This window comes from Diplotaxodon limnothrissa, linkage group LG12 (assembly GCF_057381915.1).
Source record: "Diplotaxodon limnothrissa isolate DT_005_m linkage group LG12, D_limnothrissa_male_GT1.1, whole genome shotgun sequence".
In the NCBI taxonomy this organism is placed as follows: Eukaryota; Metazoa; Chordata; class Actinopteri; order Cichliformes; family Cichlidae; genus Diplotaxodon; species Diplotaxodon limnothrissa.
This window is the reverse complement of record NC_140607.1, coordinates 29,598,834-29,620,461: the sequence shown is the minus strand read 5'-3', so window position 1 is coordinate 29,620,461 and position 21,628 is coordinate 29,598,834. Positions and strand designations below refer to the sequence as shown.

General features: G+C 40.2%; 1 protein-coding gene across 1 annotated transcript; it reads right to left on the bottom strand.

Moving 5' to 3' along the window:
* Window positions 1-421: 421 nt before the first annotated feature.
* On the bottom strand, window positions 422-14,118 carry mthfd2l (methylenetetrahydrofolate dehydrogenase (NADP+ dependent) 2 like). Its single transcript, XM_085368606.1, has 8 exons — window positions 13,976-14,118; window positions 12,471-12,655; window positions 12,091-12,213; window positions 11,437-11,589; window positions 8,749-8,856; window positions 4,925-5,017; window positions 672-797; window positions 422-537 (listed from the first exon to the last, which is right to left on the bottom strand). Exons 1-8 carry the CDS (start codon window positions 14,116-14,118, stop codon window positions 422-424), a joined length of 1,047 nt encoding a protein of 348 aa, XP_085224732.1.
* Between the last annotated feature and the right edge of the window lie 7,510 nt (window positions 14,119-21,628).

Sequence of the window (21,628 nt, the reverse complement as noted above, 5' to 3'; positions counted from 1 at the left end):
ACACAACAAAATACTTTTGGAAATCATGAAAAAACTAAATAGAAAAAAACTTTGGAACTGAAATGTTTTTATTTCATTATGCTCAAAATGAACCAAACTTACATCAGTAGAAAAAATATTAATATAAATTCTTAAAAATTGAAAGCTGAAATAAATAACTTAATAAATAAGTGAATAAATAAATATTATAAACGCAATACATATCAAGTAGATTTCCCAGCAGGTATTGAGTCTTGAGTTCACAGATGTTCAAATAAAACTGTGTTAGATGTTTGGCAGGTCTGCCTGTGCGGGTGCCTATATAAATGTATGCATCTATATCTGCATGTCTGCATGATGTCTGCCCTTGTTAAAATAAAAATCTTTATACTGTTTGTGCACGTGTGTGTGTGTCTAGGTGTAGGTGTGTGTGTGTGTGTGTTTAATGCATCAGTGCGTTTCTGGCAGCAGTCACAGTGTTCTTCATCAGCATGGCGACCGTCATTGGACCCACCCCTCCGGGGACAGGTGTGATGAAACCTGCTCTCTCCTTCACTCCTACAACATGCCACAACAATTGACTTGGAGACAGTTTCCCAAGAAAAATAAAGTCGACAGACAGGTATACATTGTTTTCAGAATGTCAGCAGTATAGAAGAAACTGTGACACAGTTAACTTCTTTTTCATTTACCCTCAAAGTCCACATCACCAATGAGCCGAAGTTTTCCTGTGTTTGGATCCTTGATGCGATTTATACCCACATCAATGACTGCTGCACCTTCTTTCACCATATCTGCTGTGATCAGCTCAGGAACACCTACGTAAAGAAACCAAGGTTATGGTGACAAACGAGAACTACTTTGAAACGTTTTCTTTAAATGCTTTAAAATGTTTTTTTAAATCCTATTCTTGTGTTAGGGGAAGTACTGAACTCAATAACAGATCAATTATTCATGAAATCTAAAAAAAATCTTTGGAATCACAGTTGATTGTTCTTTTGTCGGGTGGACCATGGACATTAAAACTGAATTAAAACACAAATATTCAAATAATCATCACATCATATTTGATAACAATCAATTTGATCTCCTCACACATTTATTATTGTTAATTAATAATGGGCCCCAAATTCAGTTGGATAATTAAATAATTAAATAACAGGTTTGTCTAGCTAAACTAGAACTGCTCATATAAAGCCAGCATAAAACTTCCAAGACAGGGTATAACAAAACTAAATGCCAAGCCTATTAACTGCAATTACTACAGATTACACAACCAGTTAATCCCTCAGCATACGTTTTGCTTTTAACACAACCAAAACACGTGCCGTTTCCCAAAAGACACAAAGACAGCTGAAAGAGATGATGTACATGCAGTTAGTACTTCAAAATCAAAACCAAGCATTTGCAGCATGAAAAGAAATTGAGGTGTGACTCATCAGGAAAAAGCCCATTTATGACAAACAGAGTAAGACATGGCACCCATCGCTGCATTGCGTTAATAAAGAATCTTTCATCTAATATTACAGCCCTGTATTGATTAATGGCTGCACGTTCCAGCACGCAAAAAACAAACAAAGCACTACTGTTCTTCCAGAAAGTTTTAATCAATGCCTACAGATGGGGTAGAGTAACAGGCGGAAATGTCGCCTTTTATTATTTTGATTCCAAGAAGCTCGCTTCAAGTAAGGGCTGGTGAGCACTTTTCACAACATCTCCTCCTTTTTGCATAATCAGCCAACATAAATCTACGTACACCTGTTCCAACACAGGAAAAGTAATCTGAAACTGACGGAAAGGAATGCACACCGGAGGGTAGAACCTCTTTAGTAATGCCATATAACTGGCACTGCTTTTCTTAATGTAGGGTTTTCTATCCAAAAAACTAGGGTTAACAAGAAAATTCACAAAATATGGATGTTTGCTCTCAATATATTTTAAACTCTTCTTTTAAAATGGGTTAATCCAGTTTCTCTAAAGCAAAAACAAATGATACCCTAGTTCAGTATAATAATGACTGCATACAAACAAGTAGCCTATTACAGATTAGGTAAGTAAGTAAAAGCCGACGTACAGTATGTGAAAAGGAAAGTTTTCATAGAACTCTCTGCAGTTCTGTGAGTACACCTCATGATTCAGTAGCTCGTAGAACTACAATCAGTAGCAGTAACTTGAAGTCATTATTTCTGAATGACTCTCAGTCTCTCACATTGTTGTGTCAGAATTTTGTCCCACTCTTATGTACAACATTGCTTTAGTTGATAAATGGACTGATTCTTATATAGCACTTTTCTACTCTCCCTGATTACTCAAAGCACTCTTTACGACAAGCCACATTCACCCATTCATAAAGGCAATGTCTTCTATGCTTTGAAGTGCTTTCTAACTACCATTCACACACAACACCTTGATTATTTTCATTTTCAGTCAGTTGTAGATATGCTGCTGTGCTTGGGATCACTGTCTTATTGTAATACCCAGTTTGGGCAAAGCTTTAGCGGTCAGCCAGATGGTTTCATACACCCTAGAATACTTTGGTATAGAAAGTTCACGGTCATCTCAAGGACTATAATGTGCCCAGGTCATTTTGCTGCAAAACAAACCAAAATCATCAGACCTCTACCTGATATGAGGTGTTGTGCTAATTAGGTTTTCTTTAAATTTTCTGCTGTGGATTATGTCCAAACATCTCCAGTTTAGTCTCATCTGTCCAAAGGACATTGTTCCAGAAACCTTTTGGTTTGTTCAGATTCAGATTTGCAAACCTAAGCTGTGCAGCCATGTTCATTTCAGGGAGAAGAGCCTTCCTACTGGCAACCCTTCCAAACAAACCATGCTTGTTCAGTCTTTTTCTAATTGTACAACAATGACATTTGACATGCTAACTGAGACCTGCAGAGTCTGAGGTGTAGCTCTGTAGTGTTTTGCAGTTTCTTTTGTGCATGGTCTTGTCATGGTCTACGGTGGGTGGCTGGAGTTTCCATTAGGCTCCTGAACTGACCTGGGATCCGCCCCTGGGCAGGGCCAACTCCAGCTCCTGCACACCTGGAGCCTATTGCAGGCTATCAAGCCAGAGGGATTTAAACCACACATCGATGTTCACTCACTGCCAGTTCGTCATCAACCCATGTTGGTAACAGGTCTTGTGTTTCAAGTTCTCGCTGTGATTCATCTTACTAACTAAGACTCTTTTGTGCTACAGTCGCTGTACCCACCCTGGCTCACTCCACCTCCGGACTCGGAATACCTAGTGATCATTTTGGAAATCCCTCTGTGCCTCACCTGCCTGCCCTCCTGCCATCACACTCCATCTGGAGCCCCGGATCTCAGGTCAGCCTTTCCACGCCACTCAGCCTCCCCTGGATCTTCATCATCCCCCTCTCAAACACTTCAGGTCCCTAACTGCAAAGTAAGAATTGCTGCTCTTATACTGGCCACTTCTGAGCTGCCTTCACTACCTGCCTAACTTCTATATCCTCTCCCCTCAGTGTGACTGTTCCCCACTCAGCTCCGTTCCACTTCTCAGGCCTCGTTCCCTCGCCCTAGCCACGTTCCCCTGGGCACGCCACACCAAGGCTCCACGTCTCGTCATTTTCTGTCTTTGCCACGTTTCCCTTTTTTTTGTTCCCCTTGCACTTAACCGTAATAAACTATTAAATCATCCGCTCTGGGTTCCTGCACCTGGGTCCTATTCAGTACCGGCCATCCGTCGCCGTGACAGGTCTGAACTTGGGGTGAATTTACTGGGACATGGACTCCTGTGACGATTGCGGCACTGTTATTACACCCATCAATTCTGCTTTTACAGAGCTGATCACACTTGATGATGAGCAAGTGATTAGTACTAATTCCTGTGGAAGCACTATGGGCATACTTAGTTTCTCACAGGATTGCAAATCCTATAAATCTTTAATTTTCACATGACTGTAGATACATTTCTTTGCAGTACACGCTGAACATTTTTTAATAATAATAATAATAATGGATTGGATTTATATAGCGCTTTTCAAGGCACCCAAAGCGCTTTACAATGCCACTATTCATTCACTCTCACATTCACACACTGGTGGAGGCAAGCTACAGTTGTAGCCACAGCTGCCCTGGGGCAGACTGACCGAAGCGAGGCTGCCATATCGCGCCATCGGCCCCTCTGGCCAACACCAGTAGGCAAGTAGGGTAAAGTGTCTTTCCCAAGGACACAACGACCAGGACAGAGAGCCCCGGGATCGAACCGGCGACCTTCCGGTTACAGATACGCTTCCCAACCCCTGAGCCACGGTCGCAAAATAACGAATAGCACAACTTGAATAATGAGTGAAAATGTACTAATTGTTTGAGGAAAATCAGGTGATCCCAAGTTCCTAGTTTTGACTCTTGTTTGGACAAAAATGACATCACTGATGTCAATTTTTCAAAAACAGTGACATTATTCAACCAAAACACTGACTGAGAAATGCCTTGGCAGATTAGCAAATTATGACAGTGATGGTTGGTTGTAACCGTACAGCCAGTTGATGTGATGTTAAATCCTATGAATCGTTTTGCAATACTTAATACAGTTAGTATGACAACTGACACCAGAAACTGTTGATTTATTACAGCAGCAGCTCATAAACATTACATTGGAGCCTACAGCTAGACGCTGGTGATGAAATAACAGCCAGTGATGCATGGCAGCAGTGTCAGTGACACAACACAGGGTAACACTGGAAATTTTTCAGCTTAAATTGAATGAAGTAAATGGCGACGAATTACGTGACGAAAGTGAGGGTTGTCATGAATGCAAGATGCAGGACAACCCAAACCGCCTGCCTGAACTAGTTTGCATGTGTCACTCCATTCATTTGAAAGACGTTTTGTTGGGTATGACATATGTCACTTCGGTAGTTCTTTAGTTGTGGAAAAAACTGACAGATATGTTTTACTGTGGTCCTGATACGTTTACCTGCTGCTGCAATAATGATGTCAGCCAGGCGGGTTAGCTCTTTGAGCCTTTCCTTTGGAGTACATCTGTGGGTAATGGTCACTGTGGCATCACCTAAGAGGAAAAAGGACATGTTGTGGTTAATCCACCACTTCTTGGTTTACACTTCTTGGTCTCGGAGATATCTATCACCTACATCACCTGCTACATTCAATGTATATGAATAAAATGCCACATCAGGGTTTTAAAAATATGTATAAAAACTTACTTAGCCAAAACATGGCAAATTAACCATGAAAGGACATCTTTCAATACTTCTAAAAATGCTGATAGTGAAGGTTATCCTGTCAATGACGTTCCTTTAAACTGTTCTAAAGCTGGTGTCTCTACATGCTCAAAGTGCCAGAAGCAAGATTTCTTTTACTCAATATGAATATTTCAAGTTATTACCCAGTCTATCATTCTTCAGGTACTGACAGGTGGTGCATTTTGGGGGGTATTAGTGCTAATGTTAATAATCAGCAAACAGTTAATGTGGCCAAAACCTAACCTTCAATTAATTAATTCAATTAAGGTTCTCCTGTGGGAATGAAGAATATTGATTCTGCTAAGCAGTGTTTTTATACATTTAAAGTGTAAATATTCTCTTCTTTCTGCTTCATTACTGTGAGACCTGTTGTTCTCTTACAGCTTTACAAAAAAAATGAGACAGTGGTGGGGGAAGGACACCCTAAGTCAGACATTACACAATGAGGAAATGCAGCATGCGTGATAGTAACTTTAATCTCCGTTTAGGTGTGTCAGAGCAACTTGCAAAGTCATAACTGTATTAGGACCAGTATTGTTGCTGTAATCCACGGAGGTATTCTGCGAAGATAAGAACGAGAGGGAAGAAAAGGCAAGTCACAGCACAGCAAACCTGCATATCGCATACCAGAAGAAATGTGTGTGAAGCTGTACAACTCGTGTTGTGGGAAATAAACCTATGAACTATGTCGTTATTCAACTTCCCTTTGGAATAAAAAAAAAAACACTTACTGGGGACTGAAGATTTTTAAAATAGGAAAGTTTGTTTTTAGCCTTATTGTATATTTGCAGTTTAATATCCAGTTACAAAGCACACATTCAGTTGCCATTCTTTGCAAACTTAGTTTTCAAGAACTAGGTAGTCCACCTTAGTGTCACGTTCTGATAAAATCCATACACCTGAAATAACAAGTACAAGAGGAGCGTAAAACTCATCTTACATCGCGGGCCACATATAGCCGACTTTGATCTTAAGTGTTTCAGGCCAGTGAAACTCCCCTTTCTGACAGTGTAAAGAAATTACATATTTAACTGTATTTCTACATGGTAAACAAAAAGCTGCTGAAAGAAATCTGACTTAAATTGTAAGAAATACATTTTTAAAGTTACAGAAAAAGTTCTGGTAGATCATTGACCAGATTTAGTCTTTTTGAAGTCTTGTAATTTGATTCAGAAATTTTTTTTTCTCATTTATCAGATATTCATTACTTCGAAAGTGAAATATATTAATCTTTTTTTGTTATAATTTTATTGACTATGGCTTATAGCTCTTCAACATCAGAAATCCAGTATCTGGCATTATCAGAATAGTTAGAACATTAAAATAAGATCATTAAAAAAACATTTTCAATACAAAAATGTCCAACCTCTGAAAAATCTGTACATTTATGCACTCAATATTTGGTTGGGAGTGTTTTACCACAACTTAAGGCATCCGTGTGGTATCTATCAGTTTCTTTTTGCGCCGGATGTGTCTCTTCCTCCTTGTGACAATGCTTTAAAAGATTCTTTGTGTTTCAGGTAAGACAGGGAAACTCAAGTCATCCCACACTGTGCAAACGTTCCAATGGAACTCAAATACCTTAGATTCTGAGCCTCTCCACGCTTCTTTTTGACTCTTTGAAATGATTTATAAATTCCTGACGTTACCTGAAGGTATGTGCATGTACATTTTTGCACATTTATGCTTCTAGACACTGATTTTGAAGGACAACTTTGGGGTCTCTGCTCTAATTCAGCCCAAAGGTCTTCTATCAGGTTAAGGTCTGGACTTTCTGAAGGCCATTCAAGTTCTTCCACATCGAACTCGCTCATCTATGTCTTTCTGGGCCTTGATTTGTGCACTGGTGCGCAGTTATGCTGGAACAGGAAAGAGCCATCCGGAAACTGTTCCCACAAAACGATAAAGCGTTTCACTGAAACTAAGTGACCAAGCCCAACTCCTGAAAAACAATCCCACACCACAAAGCAGTCAGACAAGTACCGTTCTCCTCGCAACCACAAAACCCAGACTCATTGATCGGATTGACAAACAGAAACACAAGCGTAACTCATAGAGACAGACAACCGTTCACATTCACACCTATGAGCAATTTAGATTCACCAGTTAACCAAACCCCACTGACCAATTGTCTTTGAACCATGGGAGGAAGCTGGAGTTTATGACATATGAATAGTTATTGATACATTGATATTTGCTCTCTTCTCCTCTCCTCTCCTTAATATCGTCTTATGACCAAGAACTTTCTATTTCTTCTGTCCATGTCACGTGCCTCACAAATATGTGTTAATCTTGATCTGGGTGTAAGGCTCAGAAGACCTGGAACTGGCTGCACCAGTTCATAAGTTCAATCTTAAAGATTGCCAAGTTCTTACAGATTATAAGTTCTCATTAACTATTTATACCATCCATCATCCAGGAATCACTGATGATTAATAAACTGACAAAACTTGGTAATAGATGACGCAGCTACCAATAGAATAAACAATACAGTTTTCTGTTATGGGCTTTACAATAATAATATAATGTAAAACTAAAAGATTTTTTACATAAGGATGGCACAACATACCTGAAATTAATTAGGATTATGCTTATGTTTAACTAAATAAACAAATAGCATTGGTGCAGTTCCAAGTGATTCTAAAGGTAAAAGGTAAAGTTAAACAAATATGTACAGTTTCAAAAGATAACACCTGCCTTTAAGTTTGTTTTTGCATACTGCATTACTAAAACCCTGGCATAGATGTTTCCAAGCAACTCATTACAACTCATATGTTTTAACAGTGCAACCAATTTCAGCTACAAAGTCAGTAGTAGCCATTAAGAGCTTTTAAAAGACTCAAATTTCAAAATAGCGTGTTCTTTTACTGATTTCAAAAACTTAAAAATGGTTCTCAATTTGCAATATGTACACACGACATAGTTTGGAAGAACATGGACTGGGTCTCAATCATTTACTTTCAGAAATTGTATAGCATATTTCAGTCCCCTGACCTAATTTGATGTGGATGAATAAAGAACGTTTTATCCTTTTAGCGATGACTTTAGGGACAACTGCAGTGTTTTGATCTCCTAATTTTTCTTTGGTATGCAGCTTTGAGTGAGTTATGTTCCCATTTGTGTTGTTCTGACCTGCAATAACACTTTACTTTGAAATGTTAAGCACATCTTGTTGCTTCATCTGAACATGCAATACCTTTCCAAATCCAATCCCTTCTTCCTGCACCCTTATAAGGGGCTGATCTGTCTTCCAGTGCCAAAAGTCTCACCCTGTGATTTTCCTTCACACTCCCAGATTTTTTTCTTTGTTCCTCAGCAGGACATTCATCAGCAGTTTTTTGTTTGATTAAAAAGGTGAGGAAACAATAAAGCTTTAATTTATTGCTCACATCCTGGCAAAAGCTCAAACATCAAACATCCCTCAGGGAAAGCCACAATGGTGAAACACCAATCCTACAAAGAGCAGCACGCCAATCTTATTACAATGCTGACTCAGATTGCAGATAAGCCACACAGACATCCAAATGCATTTTCTTACCTCCAGGACGCTCATGATGGCGATCAGTATGCAGCAACATTGCAATGGGCATTCCAACATTTTTGGAGCGACCAGCAACAAGGACATTCTTCCCCACAGTCTCAATACCTGCACAGAGAAATGATAAAATATGCTAGATTCACTGTACTGCTCAAGTAGAGAGAAACTGACTCTCCCTGAAGCTAAATTGTCAAGCAAAAACTATTAAGACGTTAACATAGGTGTCATCAATTAGGCCAATATCACAATTTGCTGATGAAATTTGTATTAAATACCAATTATGCTGCTAAACCTGATCTAAACCCTTCTTGTTTTCTATTTGTTTTTTATGTCATACCAAATTCTGTCCAATTTTTAAAAAGTCAACCTGAGCATGCTTGTTGTGTAGTGATAGTTTGAAATAACAAATCTAAGTATCGAAGCAGAAAGAGTGTTTAATATTACAAAGTATATGTGAGAAAAAAAGATTTTTGCCCTTGTAGTCAAAAAAAAAGCTGATAACCGGCTGCAGCTGGACTGGACACACCCAGGCCTGAAACCATGGCATATAAGCAATTTTCAGAAGTGTGAAGTTGCCTAAAAGGAATTACCAGCAGCACAATATGTGGTAACGACCAGAAATTTCAGAAGTGATAAGGAAGAAGAATATTAAGCCAGATAAGTCTATAAAGTTTGAAATCCTTCCAGAGTTTCAAAATATCCCAAAGAGTACAACAATGAATCATCCTATGATGTCAAAAAAGTTACAAGAAAAAGATTCATGGGATTTTTTCCTTCCTTCCTTCCTTCCTTGGTCTTTGTGTCATCTAGTATCTCTTTTGGTAACTCCACAATCCAACAGATACTGGGCATAAATGACGTGCACAGAAGGCTGGCAAGTAAAAACACTACTAACTCCAGAGGAACCTCAAGGCTTCTCCAAATTTTGCGATAATGTATCTTGAAATCCCTAAAACCTTTCAGAAGAATATAAAAACTCAAGCTTTACATCTCTGATATTGTATGACTTGTTTCTGAAGGACTCTATGCAGTCCTGTGATAAACTAAATGCATCCCCACTGGTTTAATAGGAATTAAGAAGGTAAATAGCAAACAGGTACCTAATCAAATGCACTTCATCAACAAGTGTGATGACCTCTATAAAAGCAGAATTGAGGTGTATAATACCACATTATTCACAGGAGTGGATATCCCAGTAAATTCACCCCATAGTCAGACCATGCAGTGCTCAGAGAAACTGTAAAAACTCAAGACCTGCATTTCAGGCTCTACAGACTTTAGTTACTGTGCTGCCCTGTCAGTGCGCCCCAGGGCAGCTGTGGCTACAATGTAGCTTGCTATCGCCAGTGTGTGAATGTGTGTGTGAATGGGTGAATGACTGAATGTAGTGTAAAGCGCTTTGGGGTCCTATGGACTAGAAAAGCGCTATACAAATGCAGGCCATTTACCATTTATTTAAATGTTAAAGTTCATGACCTTTCAGTTAACAAAAGAGTGAACATACCTGGCTTGTCTGGAATGTTTATCAAGAGAAAGCCTCTTACTTGTCAACAAACCACAAGATTTCTGGAATAATGGCAAATGCACAATGCCACATTTAATGACAGCATAGAGTCCTGTGAAAACCTTATTTTTTTATGACTCTATGGATAACTATTTAACAGGAGCCATTACTTTTTAAACCGGTGATTTGGGGTACTGGATAATATTTTAGCTTCTATGAATACAGTAATTATTAAAAACTTGCATCTGTTTTCACTTGCATTGCCTTAGCTAGGTCGATAGAGCCAGCAGAAAGGTTTGTTACAAGGCTTAAAGAATTCAGTCACACTTCTCTCGGACCATTTTCACCTTTGAAACCAAAACCAAGCTCAAATAATTATATACACATAGTGTATAGTGTTCAAGTTCATCAGAATTGTGTATTTCCATAACTTAGAGTTTGAAACATTCCAGTCATTCAGACAGACAAGTGAGTTACGCCAAACCCTTCATCCTTCAGCTCTCAATGTAATCTATAAAGAGATATCTGCTTCAGCACTATGTGGGATGGAGGATTCCAAAAGTTCTGTCACAGCCGATAAGCTGATTTCATGATGATATAAAACCCTTAAGCATTCCTACGACAACTGAACTAACCTCAAAGGCAGCCAAGGCTTAGCCGCACCTCAATCCTCCACTCCTTTGGTATGATAACCAAGGGGTTTCTTGCCATTCTAGACACTGTTCTCACATCACAGTAAGAATAGTTTTATTTTAAGAACTAACGTCCTACTATTTTATTCAAATAATGTTTTAATAACAACATCTGTTAAATATAAAGTTTTACACACATTACTTCAAATAACTTTCACACTTTTTCAGAAAACTGAAACATTATACTTTTATTTCATGTTAAAACTAATGAAAGTCAAAGAACAGATGAAATTTAGATTTAGATGGAAGAAAGGATATTAGGCGCCACCTAGTGGATCTGAGATGCATAGAAATGGACATATAATACCTACTTCTGCTATTGCTTCTAGAGTTAACTTTACATTCTTTGGAACTGAACATTCAGTTCAAATTTAGGGATCATGCCATCGTAGGTTCAAAAAACAGAGCGAATGGCAAGGCTAAAAATAGCCATGACAAACGTTTATAGATATTAAGTTGAGTAAATGCTTTGGAGAATACTGGGAGGCATACCTGCTCTTTTGATGATCTCCCAGACAGCTGCAGGAGTGGCTGGCACCATGGATCTCTGGTCCAGGCACAGCTTACCGATGTTCACAATATGGAAGCCATCCACATCCTTCTCTGGAGCGATGGCGTTGCATACTGCTCTCTCATTTATGTGCTCTAAAATCAGAGGGAGCAGAACATAAGCTCAGGTACTGTATATCATGTGAAGAACTGTACAAAGAACTGAAACATAATAGACTCACAAGTGACTTTGTTAGGTACACCTGTTCAGCATTCAGATGATAAGGTCAGAACTCGACATGAGCCCCTTAGTATCAGCAGAGCATTGTTTAAACACTATATAGCCTACCTGAGTAGTCTGACCATCCCTTTATGACTACAGTGAACCCCTCTTCTGATTGCTGCTTCCAAGCAGGATTACGTGTCACATCACAAAGTTCAAATAATCTCAAACTGGTTTCTTAAAAATGATAATGAGTTCACTGCAGTCATGTGGGCCCCACAGTCACCAGAAATCACTCCAATACATATTCTGTACGCATAAAATTTTATGCACACAATATCCATCGACTATAGAAGCAGAATCACCACAACTGTAAAGACCAGTTAACATGATGTCATGGAGGACACCTCTGGAGCAGTGGTGCCTTTGTTCACCTGGAAGTGGGAGCTGCACCAATAAGCCACTGACCCTCCAGTCACGGTTCATCTTGTCAATCAGCTCCAGCAGCTCCTCCTGAGACACTGTGCTGGGCCGCACCACTGTATCACTGGAAATACCTGGAGAACACATAAACACATATACCTAAACCATGAAGATGTAGTTGTGTACTTTTGCATGATTATTTTAAATACACATTGTTTTATTTTTGATTATTTTAAATGTATGTTACTTTTGCTTAAGCAAGTGCGTCTGAACATATGTATCTGTGTATGCATAAAATATGTGCTACTTTAGTTATATTTATTGTTTTTAGATATGCATGAAATACTTTATGAATACACGTTTAAGAATGCATGTGCTGCTCATATCTGACCCAGGATGCTGGCTGCGCGGGTCTTGTTCTTAACGTAGGTGTGACTGGCTGGGTCGTCACCCACTAAGACCACACCTAGGTGTGGTCTCATGTTGCCCTGAGCTACCAGCTCTTCCACATCACGCTGGATTTCTCTGTGCAGCTGACGAGCTAACTCTGTTCCGGAAATCACCACAGCGGCATGCCTGGAAAGATAAAGAGAAAACACATGAATTAATGCACTAATACACTGCGGGAAAGATGAAAGATGAATTTAACAGTGACAAATTCACTTTTCAAGCTGACCTGCAGTCAGCTGAGACTGAAGAACTCACTTGGATGAGTGACGAAATGTTTCTCCCACTGAAAACGCTACATCCAGATGACCAGAATCTACTTTTGGATATTCTTGGTTTTAAATTTGTATTACTGACAGCTATTACCCATGACCTGCCATTTTATACCCTTGTCGCCACAAAAGTGATAGGGACACCGGAATTCAGTGATTTGGCTAAGTGAGTGAATACTTCCAGTAACAAAGCTTATAAGACCACAGCCGGTTTCTCTCCTGTAGCTAAGATGAGGAAACTGAGGCTGAAATTCACACAGGCTCACCAAAATTGGACAACTGTAGACTGAAAACAGTCGATGGTAGGGTCAGAACCTGGCATAAACAACACTAAAGCATGCATCCATCCTGCCTCGTCTCAACAGTTCAGAATGCTTCCGGTGATGTAACGGTGTGAGGGATATTTCCTTGACAAACTTTGCCCTCTTAACACCAACTGAATATTCTTTAAACACCACAGCCAATCAGAGCATTGTTGCTGACTATGTACATCCGTAACTACCCTTTAATCATCTCAAACTGGTTTCTTGAACATGACAGCGAGTCAGTGCTCAGATAGCCAGATAGCCTCCACAGTCACTGCTTTCAGTCCAATAATGCAACTTTGAGATGAGGAGTGTTGCATCATGGATGTGCAGCAACTCTGTGATGCTCTCTGGTCAATATGAAGCAAAATCTCTACTTATTGTTTTGACACTTTTTTGAATCTGTGCCAGGAAGAATTAGAGTAGATGGCTCATATTCACTAATAGCAAGATGTTCTCAAGTGTCCAGTGAGGATTTTATTAAGGCGTCTGATTTAGGGACCACAATTTTATGTGTTCTTAAATGTGCTATAAATATACTAAATATGGTATAACCATAGGTGACAGCCCTCTCCATCAGCTACAGTCCACATTACATAGAGCGCGTTGTGTTCAGCCGGCGAGGCTGTGAGCCGGTTATGTAACTCTGTCATGTCTTTTGAAAAAATAGTCCCTTTAAATATGGTTGCAATTTGTACTGTAATCTACACTCGCAGGTTTCGTGAACGGCGAAACAGGCTGTCAATCACCACCCACCGACACGTGACGCTGCGCACGCCTTCGCCGGACCTGAAGCGTCGTTCAGCCCTGCGCAAAGTGATGCCGTATAATAAAAGAAAAACCAGCATTGTTTTAGACGTGCTGCGTTTTACCTCGTCGCCGACTCGTGTAGATGTCTCTTTTGACTCTCGCATTTTCTGTGCATCCGCAGTTTGGCCCGGCAGCAGTGATGGTGTAACGTTAAAGGGCTACAAATCCTGAAGGAGGAGCGTAGCGGTGAAACAGAGGCCGCCATGTTTGTGTGTGTGTGTGTGTGTGCGTGTGTGTGTGTTTGTGTGTGTGAGAGAGAGGGGGCAGGGAAGCGTGTAGACGATGATGAATGATACTCTGCATTACACACTACACATCTTTTGGCTTATGAGGAAGAGCTGGCCTCCTTTGTTGTGTGCACTGCCTGGGAGTGCATTCATGAAATGAGCTGCAACTGTAATGGCAAACACAGCCCATATGTGAGCAGGGAGGCCAGAGCCCAATAAACAAGATGAGGGTCAAAGAGTGTGGTTGTGCCATAATGGAGTGGTGTGTGTAGTCTGAAATTTTGATAAATGTTTGGCTAAAATCTCACAAAAGTTATACAGGTTAGAGTTTAAGTATAGGGAAAACGAATATGCTGTAATTTATCTGATTGCAATAAGCACATATGAGCTAAAGTATGTATAGTCTCAAGTCTTTGTACACTCCTATATTCCATCCATCCATTATCTTCCACTTATACAGTTCAGGGTCACAGGGACCTGAAGCCTATCCCAGCTGTCCTGGAGCCCAGTCTGCCACAGGCTTAACACACAGACAGATGTTTTAGAATCAGCAATTAACTTAGCCCCACTAACTGAATGTTTTTGGACTGTGGGAGGAGGCTGGAGTGAACCCATGCTGCTAGGGGGAGAACTTGTAAACTCCACACAGAGAGGCCCCTTCCACATGGCAGATTTGAACCGAGGACCTCGTTCCTGTGAGGCAGCAGTGATAGCAACAGTGCTAACCACTGTTAGCACTGATCCCTTTATGTAGAGCTTTGACAGATCAAACTCTGGTAATCATCTTCCACACTATCAATCAGCACATCTCGTTTTCGACCACATGCTTCTAGAGAGAGTCAGGTGTTCACAATTGTTCAGTTAAAGTGAATCACAATGTGGGACATTGTCTCAACATGTAGGACAGGGATAAAAGGATTTTCTGCATGGACATTCAAAGCATGAAACAATATGAGTAAAAGGACACCCTTTTTTTGTTTTGGGGGTTTTTTTTCCCATCTTGGCTGTTAGGTGAAGTGATCCATACCAAGTTCATGTCTGTATTGTAAATATTAAGCTACCATCAACACCTGAGTAGCTTAACTTAACACAAAGACTGGAAATGATGGAAAAGCTGGTCTTTTGTCTGTCCTGAACCTGCACAGGCACAGAGAAAGCATGAAAACTCCACATAGAAAGACCTCAGCCATCAAGTGGATATGAACATACGACTTTCTTGCTGTGAGGCATCATTTAATTGTGGGTGGCTATAGCTCAGGCGGCAGAGCAGGTCATCTATTGATCGGTGGTTCGATTCCTGGCTTCCCCTAGTCTGCATGCCAAATATCCTTGGGTAAGATACTAACCCCAAATTGCTCTCCAATGCATCCATCGGAGTATGAATGTGTGTGTGAATGTTAGTTAGAAAGCACTAAGAAAATGTGCTTGGGTGAATGCACAAGTTGTGTAAAGTGCTTTGAGTGCTCAGAAGAGTAGAAAAGCACTATCTAAGAATCAGTCCATTTACCATAATTATAAAATCATTGTAGTGCCTCTACATTCCCAGAATAGATCAAATCTCTATTTCGTACATCCTTGTCAAAAGAAAGGTGTGTGGTTCCACGGGTACTGTACACATACAGCTATGAAGATAGTGCAATAAAGGAAATGATGACCAAAAAAGAAAAGCAACCATTGTTAGTCTTGATGCATGCTGAATCATCCCAGGGAAGGAAATCCCAAAAAGCTAATTCTGTTTATTTGGACACAACATAGCCAACTGAATCAACTTTTTGTAATAGCCATCGTCAGTGAAATATGTCCTGTTTTTCCACTAGATGGCAGCAAATATCTGCTATATTAATCTCTTTGTTAAATTATGGCTATGTCAGTTTGGGCTCATACTTCTGTCATAGATCCATAAGCATAGAGGGATCCAAACTTCAAGTACTGGTGTTTATTCAAACACATCAAAACAAACACAAGTGTTCATTTCCAAGTATAGGATTATTTGCAATCGCCATAATGACTATATGGGTTACTTGGTCTGCAGTGAACATGCTTCCTCTGCCCCCAGCATCTGGTCATCTAGCAATTCTGTAAAGTAACAATTTCAGTATTTTTACATCAATGGTATTGGTGTGTTTCTCATTGGCATATGGCAGTGCTACAAATCTTTGTGCGAAGTGACTGTACTAACCGATTCTCATTTCAAGATGTCCTTATGGTACTTGCTACAGTGTAGCGGCTCGAGTTAGGCTGGACCCGTTTGCCAGCTACCCTCAGGGTCATTCCACGGTTGTAGCTCTGATGTCATCAGCAATTCTATTTCTTACTCTTCCTACCCTTCCTCTCCCCCCTCCTCATCTTCCTCTCCCCCCTCCTCGTCTTCCTCTTGCTCCTCCTTGTCGTCCTCTTCATCCTACTTCTTCACCTCCACGTCCTCTTCCTCGGCCTCCTCTACTTCTCACTCTTTCTGCTCCCTCCATTGTACTCCGCACACACAGCTTACCTGTATTATAGTGCTTAGGCTGATTGCAAAGTGAACTAATTATCTAAAGAAGTTTTCACATGTGAAAGTGTGCCAGACAGTTGGAAAATTAGTGTTAATGATAGCCATACATAAGATAAGATAAGATAAGATAAGATAAGATAAGACAAGACTTTATTGATCCCACAACGGGGAAATTTTTGCGTCACCTCAGCTCAGGTACAGATATATGAAGGAAATACAAAAATACAATTAAGTACAATCAATGAAAAAAAGTAAGATAATACACTATATACAATGGTAGCATACACAGTATGTGATTATGGATATGGTTGGAAATATGGAAGACATAAACTATATAGCTTGGAAGGTCATGGAAGGTCCATTATGCATGAAGTGGTGACTGTGGATGTTCACAGTGTCCAGTGACTTATGACATCGTGATTGAGGAGTTATAGAGTCTAACTGCTGTTGGGATGAATGATCTGCGAAAGCGCTCCTTCCTGCAGCGAGGGTGTTTCAGTCTCTGACTAAAGGAGCTGCTCAGACCACTCACATACTCATGCAGTGGGTGATGTGGGTTGCTCATGATGGATGTCAGCTTTACTAACATCCTCCCCTCACCAACCACCTCCACAGACTCCAGGGGACATCCCAGCACGGAGCTAGACCTCTGCACCAGTTTGTCAATCCTGCTCCTGTCCCTGTCCGTGCATCCACTCCCCCAGCAGGCCACTGCATAGAAAAGGGCAGATGCTACCACAGTGTCATAGAATGTCCTTAGCAGAGTCCTGCAGACTCCGAAGGACCTCAGTCTCCTCAGCAGGTGGAGTCGACTCTGGCCCTTCTTATACAGGACGTCTGTATTTGTTGTCCAGTCCAGTTTCTTGTTGAGGTGAACACCCAGGTACTTATAAGAGTCATGTGTATACTTTTGCTAGGAGTGTGTTGGAAATTTGGTAATTGAGTGTTGTGCAGTGAATTGTGCCTACAGTTTTGCAAAGTGTGTGTTACAAAATTGCAAACTGAGGGCAAAGCAGTTTTTGTGCTTTTAGTTTTGCAAACTCAGTGAGTGGTTTTGCTATAAGTCTGAATAGTTTTAGAGATTGTGCTACAGGAATCACAGTTAGGGTTTAAGCATTCAGAAAAAACTGTAAAATAGCTAAAAATGTAAGAATTAAATTGTCCAATCTGTGTGCAGTACCTGACAGTATGAACATCTAGAACTGATGATAGGTGTCTAGAGTCCATAGTAGTCAAGAAGAAAGCCTCACTGTCTGCTCTTAATCATACATGTTTCCTGGAGAGGACGCTAAGATAAAGGTGCTCATTGTACAGTGTTTGCACATAACTTCAGCACTAAGGGTTCCCCCCCCATGCTTTATGCTCCTGTTTACTTTTTTGCAGTATTTATTCAAGACCGTAATTGTCAGCTGTCCTAAAGCACATGTTGGTTTTGCAACATAAACAGCAGAGAAGTGGACGTTTAGCATATGTCAGCGTTTCACATCCATCCATTTTCTTGCGCTTATTCAAGTCAGGGTCATGGTGGGGCTGGAGCCTATCCCAGCTGTCCAGCTGTCATATGTGGGGGAGGGGAATACACCCTGGACGGCACAGCCACTTACATTTTAATTAAGCCAACATGTAACCTGTTGGGTTAGAGTTGGGAATTCGCCTTGTAATCAGAAGGTTGCCGGTTCGAGCCCTGGCTTGGACAGTCTTGGTCATCGTTTCCTTGGGCAAGACACTTCACCTGTTGTGTCAGAGGGCCCGGTGGCGCCAGTGTTCGGCAGCCACGCCTCTGTCAGTGCGCCCCAGGGTGGCTGTGGCTACAACGTAGCTTGCTATCACCAGTGTGTGAATGGGTGGATGACTGGATGTGTAAAGCGCTATACAAATACAGGCCATTTACATATGTGGGGGAAAGATGGAGTATACAGGGACAATGTAAACAAGAGAGGCAGATTAAAACCTAGGGCCTCCTTGCTGTGATGTGACAGTACTAATTTCCATGACATTTTGCCTTGCTGGAAGAAAAATTACAAATACAATTACATATAAAAATATATATTCAGTGTAACTTTTGACCTTAAATGACCAAATTGGAGTATGGTGGTGGTCTCATGTCAGTTATCCTCATCAAACACACCACAGTAAGAGCAGCTACATTATATACCTTCCTTGCTGCAGGATTGAGACACCACTTCAGCGTTACCAGGACCACAAATGCATAAAACTTCCTGCATACAAAAATACAACACAAAGAATAAATATTTACATACATGTATGATGGATGTGTGCAAATATTTAACATATAATATTCCAGTGATTTTTCACTCAGAACTGTGCTCTTTAGACCAACATTAGGTGACCAATTTTCCAGTCTATAGTCTTGATGCTACTCTTATTTAACATCTTTATATTGGTATCATGTCAGAGGTAACTTTATTATTGTGTTGTTACTCAGACACAAAAAAAAAATTATAATCTTTCCAGTGTGTGACCTGACAACACTATGGTAACCATTCAAATAAATGTAGTTCACTTTAGTGCGCATACTACAAATGGATTCAAGCATGTTGGTACTATCATTTTTTTTTTTTTTTAAGTAACCAAAAGATAGCTTATAACAGTGGTTCCCAAACTTTGCGGTATATTTCACACCTCAAACATTAAGTAAACAATTACGCAAATACAAGTAACCTGCAATAAATTACAGGTAGTAAGAAATAACTGTTTTACGCCATGTCCACACCTACACGGGTATTTTTGAAAACGCAGCTGTTTCGTCCTCCCGTAAACGGCGTTTCGAATCACCGAAAAGGGAGATTTGTTTAAAACTCCTTTTTTGGTTTATGTGTGGACGAGGAATACAGAGTTAATCATGCAAAGTCAAATTTATGTGCCTTTTTTCACGTCAGCTGTGCGCCACGTTATTGTTTACGTGAGATGAATTGCAGAATGGCAGATAGAGACAAAATACTGTTAATCTGACTATCTTCAGGTTTTACATGCTTACATATACACACGCAGTTACAGTTTTTTCTGATTGCTTAAGCACATTTTTTGTAACTATTGGCTAATTTTGCAAAACTCTTCACACAAATAAGAAAACCTGTCACCCAATCATCAAAACATTGTAGTTCTCTTGCAAAAGCAAACACAGCTAGATTAACTCTTCACACCTTCGTAAAAATGGTGTTTCCGTATCAAACAGTACACACAAGCCATCATCTACTAAGCACACAATGCGCCAACTGCACACTGATGGTATGAATACAAAACACATCTGGCTTTTGCTTTCTCTGTGGACAAGGTAGGCTATGTCAGTTTGGGCTCATACTTCTGTCATAGATCCATAAGCATAGAGGGATCCAAACTTCAAGTACTGGTGTTTATTCAAACACATCAAAACAAACACAAGTGTTTATTTCCAAGTATAGGGTTATTTGCAATCACCATAATGACTATATGGGTTACTTGGTCTGCAGTGAACATGCTTCCTCTGCCCCCAGCATCTGGTCATCTAGCAATTCTGTAAAGTAACAATTTCAGTATTTTTACATCAATGGTATTGGTGTGTTTCTCATTGGCATATGGCAGTGCTACAAATCTTTGTGCGAAGTGACTGTACTAACCGATTCTCATTTCAAGATGTCCTTATGGTACTTGCTACAGTGTAGCGGCTCGAGTTAGGCTGGACCCGTTGGCCAGCTTCCCTCAGGGTCATTCCACGGTTGATTACATGGTCCACTATTGTAGCTCTGATGTCATCAGCAATTCTATTTCTTACTCTTCCTACCCTTCCTCTCCCCCCTCCTCATCTTCCTCTCCCCCCTCCTCGTCTTCCTCTTGCTCCTCCTTGTCCTTGTCGTCCTCTTCATCCTACTTCTTCACCTCCACGTCCTCTTCCTCGGCCTCCTCTACTTCTCACTCTTTCTGCTCCCTCCATTGTACTCCGCACACACAGCTTACCTGTATTATAGTGCTTAGGCTGATTGCAAAGTGAACTAATTATCTAAAGAAGTTTTCACATGTGAAAGTGTGCCAGACAGTTGGCAAATTAGTGTTAATGATAGCCATACATGTGTATGCTTTTGCTAGGATTGTGTTGTAAATTTGGTAATTGAGTGTTGTGCAGTGAATTGTGCCTACAGTTTTGCAAAGTGTGTGTTACAAAATTGCAAACTGAGTGCAAAGCAGTTTTTGTGCTTTTAGTTTTGCAAACTCAGTGAGTGGTTTTGCTATAAGTCTGAATAGTTTTAGAGATTGTGCTACAGGAATCACAGTTAGGGTTTAAGCATTCAGAAAAAACTGTAATGTCCCTCTATTTACAAAGGGAGAGGCCTCACGGTGTGATTATTTTACATGTAGTTTTTTTTCCCTGTGTAATAATATTCAACATTGCTCATTCAAAAAATGCCTCTCTGTGCAAAATGGGTTTAAAAACATAAACAGCTGTGGGATGCTGTTTGTCTGTGATTTAGACAGAGGGAACAAATCGTGGCAGTATCAGCCTGATCAGGGACGTGCAGAGAGGTTTAAAGGGGCGGGTGCTCAAAGTTAAAAAGGGGCACATTGAACCATGCTGAATAACAACAACACACATTCATCAAGAATCTAATATGGGAAGGGCAGGGCTGTGTTGATCTGAGACTGTAGACATTAAAAAGTCCACAGGAGAGATGGTAGCTGATTAAACAAGTGTCATGAGATAATAACAAAATGCAAAGATTGGTGACAGCGCTTGGAACCATAAGGCAACGAAAAACTGTGACATAAACTCGGCTCTGCCTATGAATCACTCTTTGCTTCTCTTCTTCCTTCCTTCCCATCATTTCATATATCACTCTCCACTTGCTGTCTATCTGAGAACAAGGCACAACTTGCTATTGCAATAAACTATAATCTAATTATCCACACCTAACAACTCTTGCACTTAATCTATAATAAAATGATGACAGAAAAATGTTATAGCACTGCCTTTAGTAGCCTCACACAGCTCCTACTGTTTC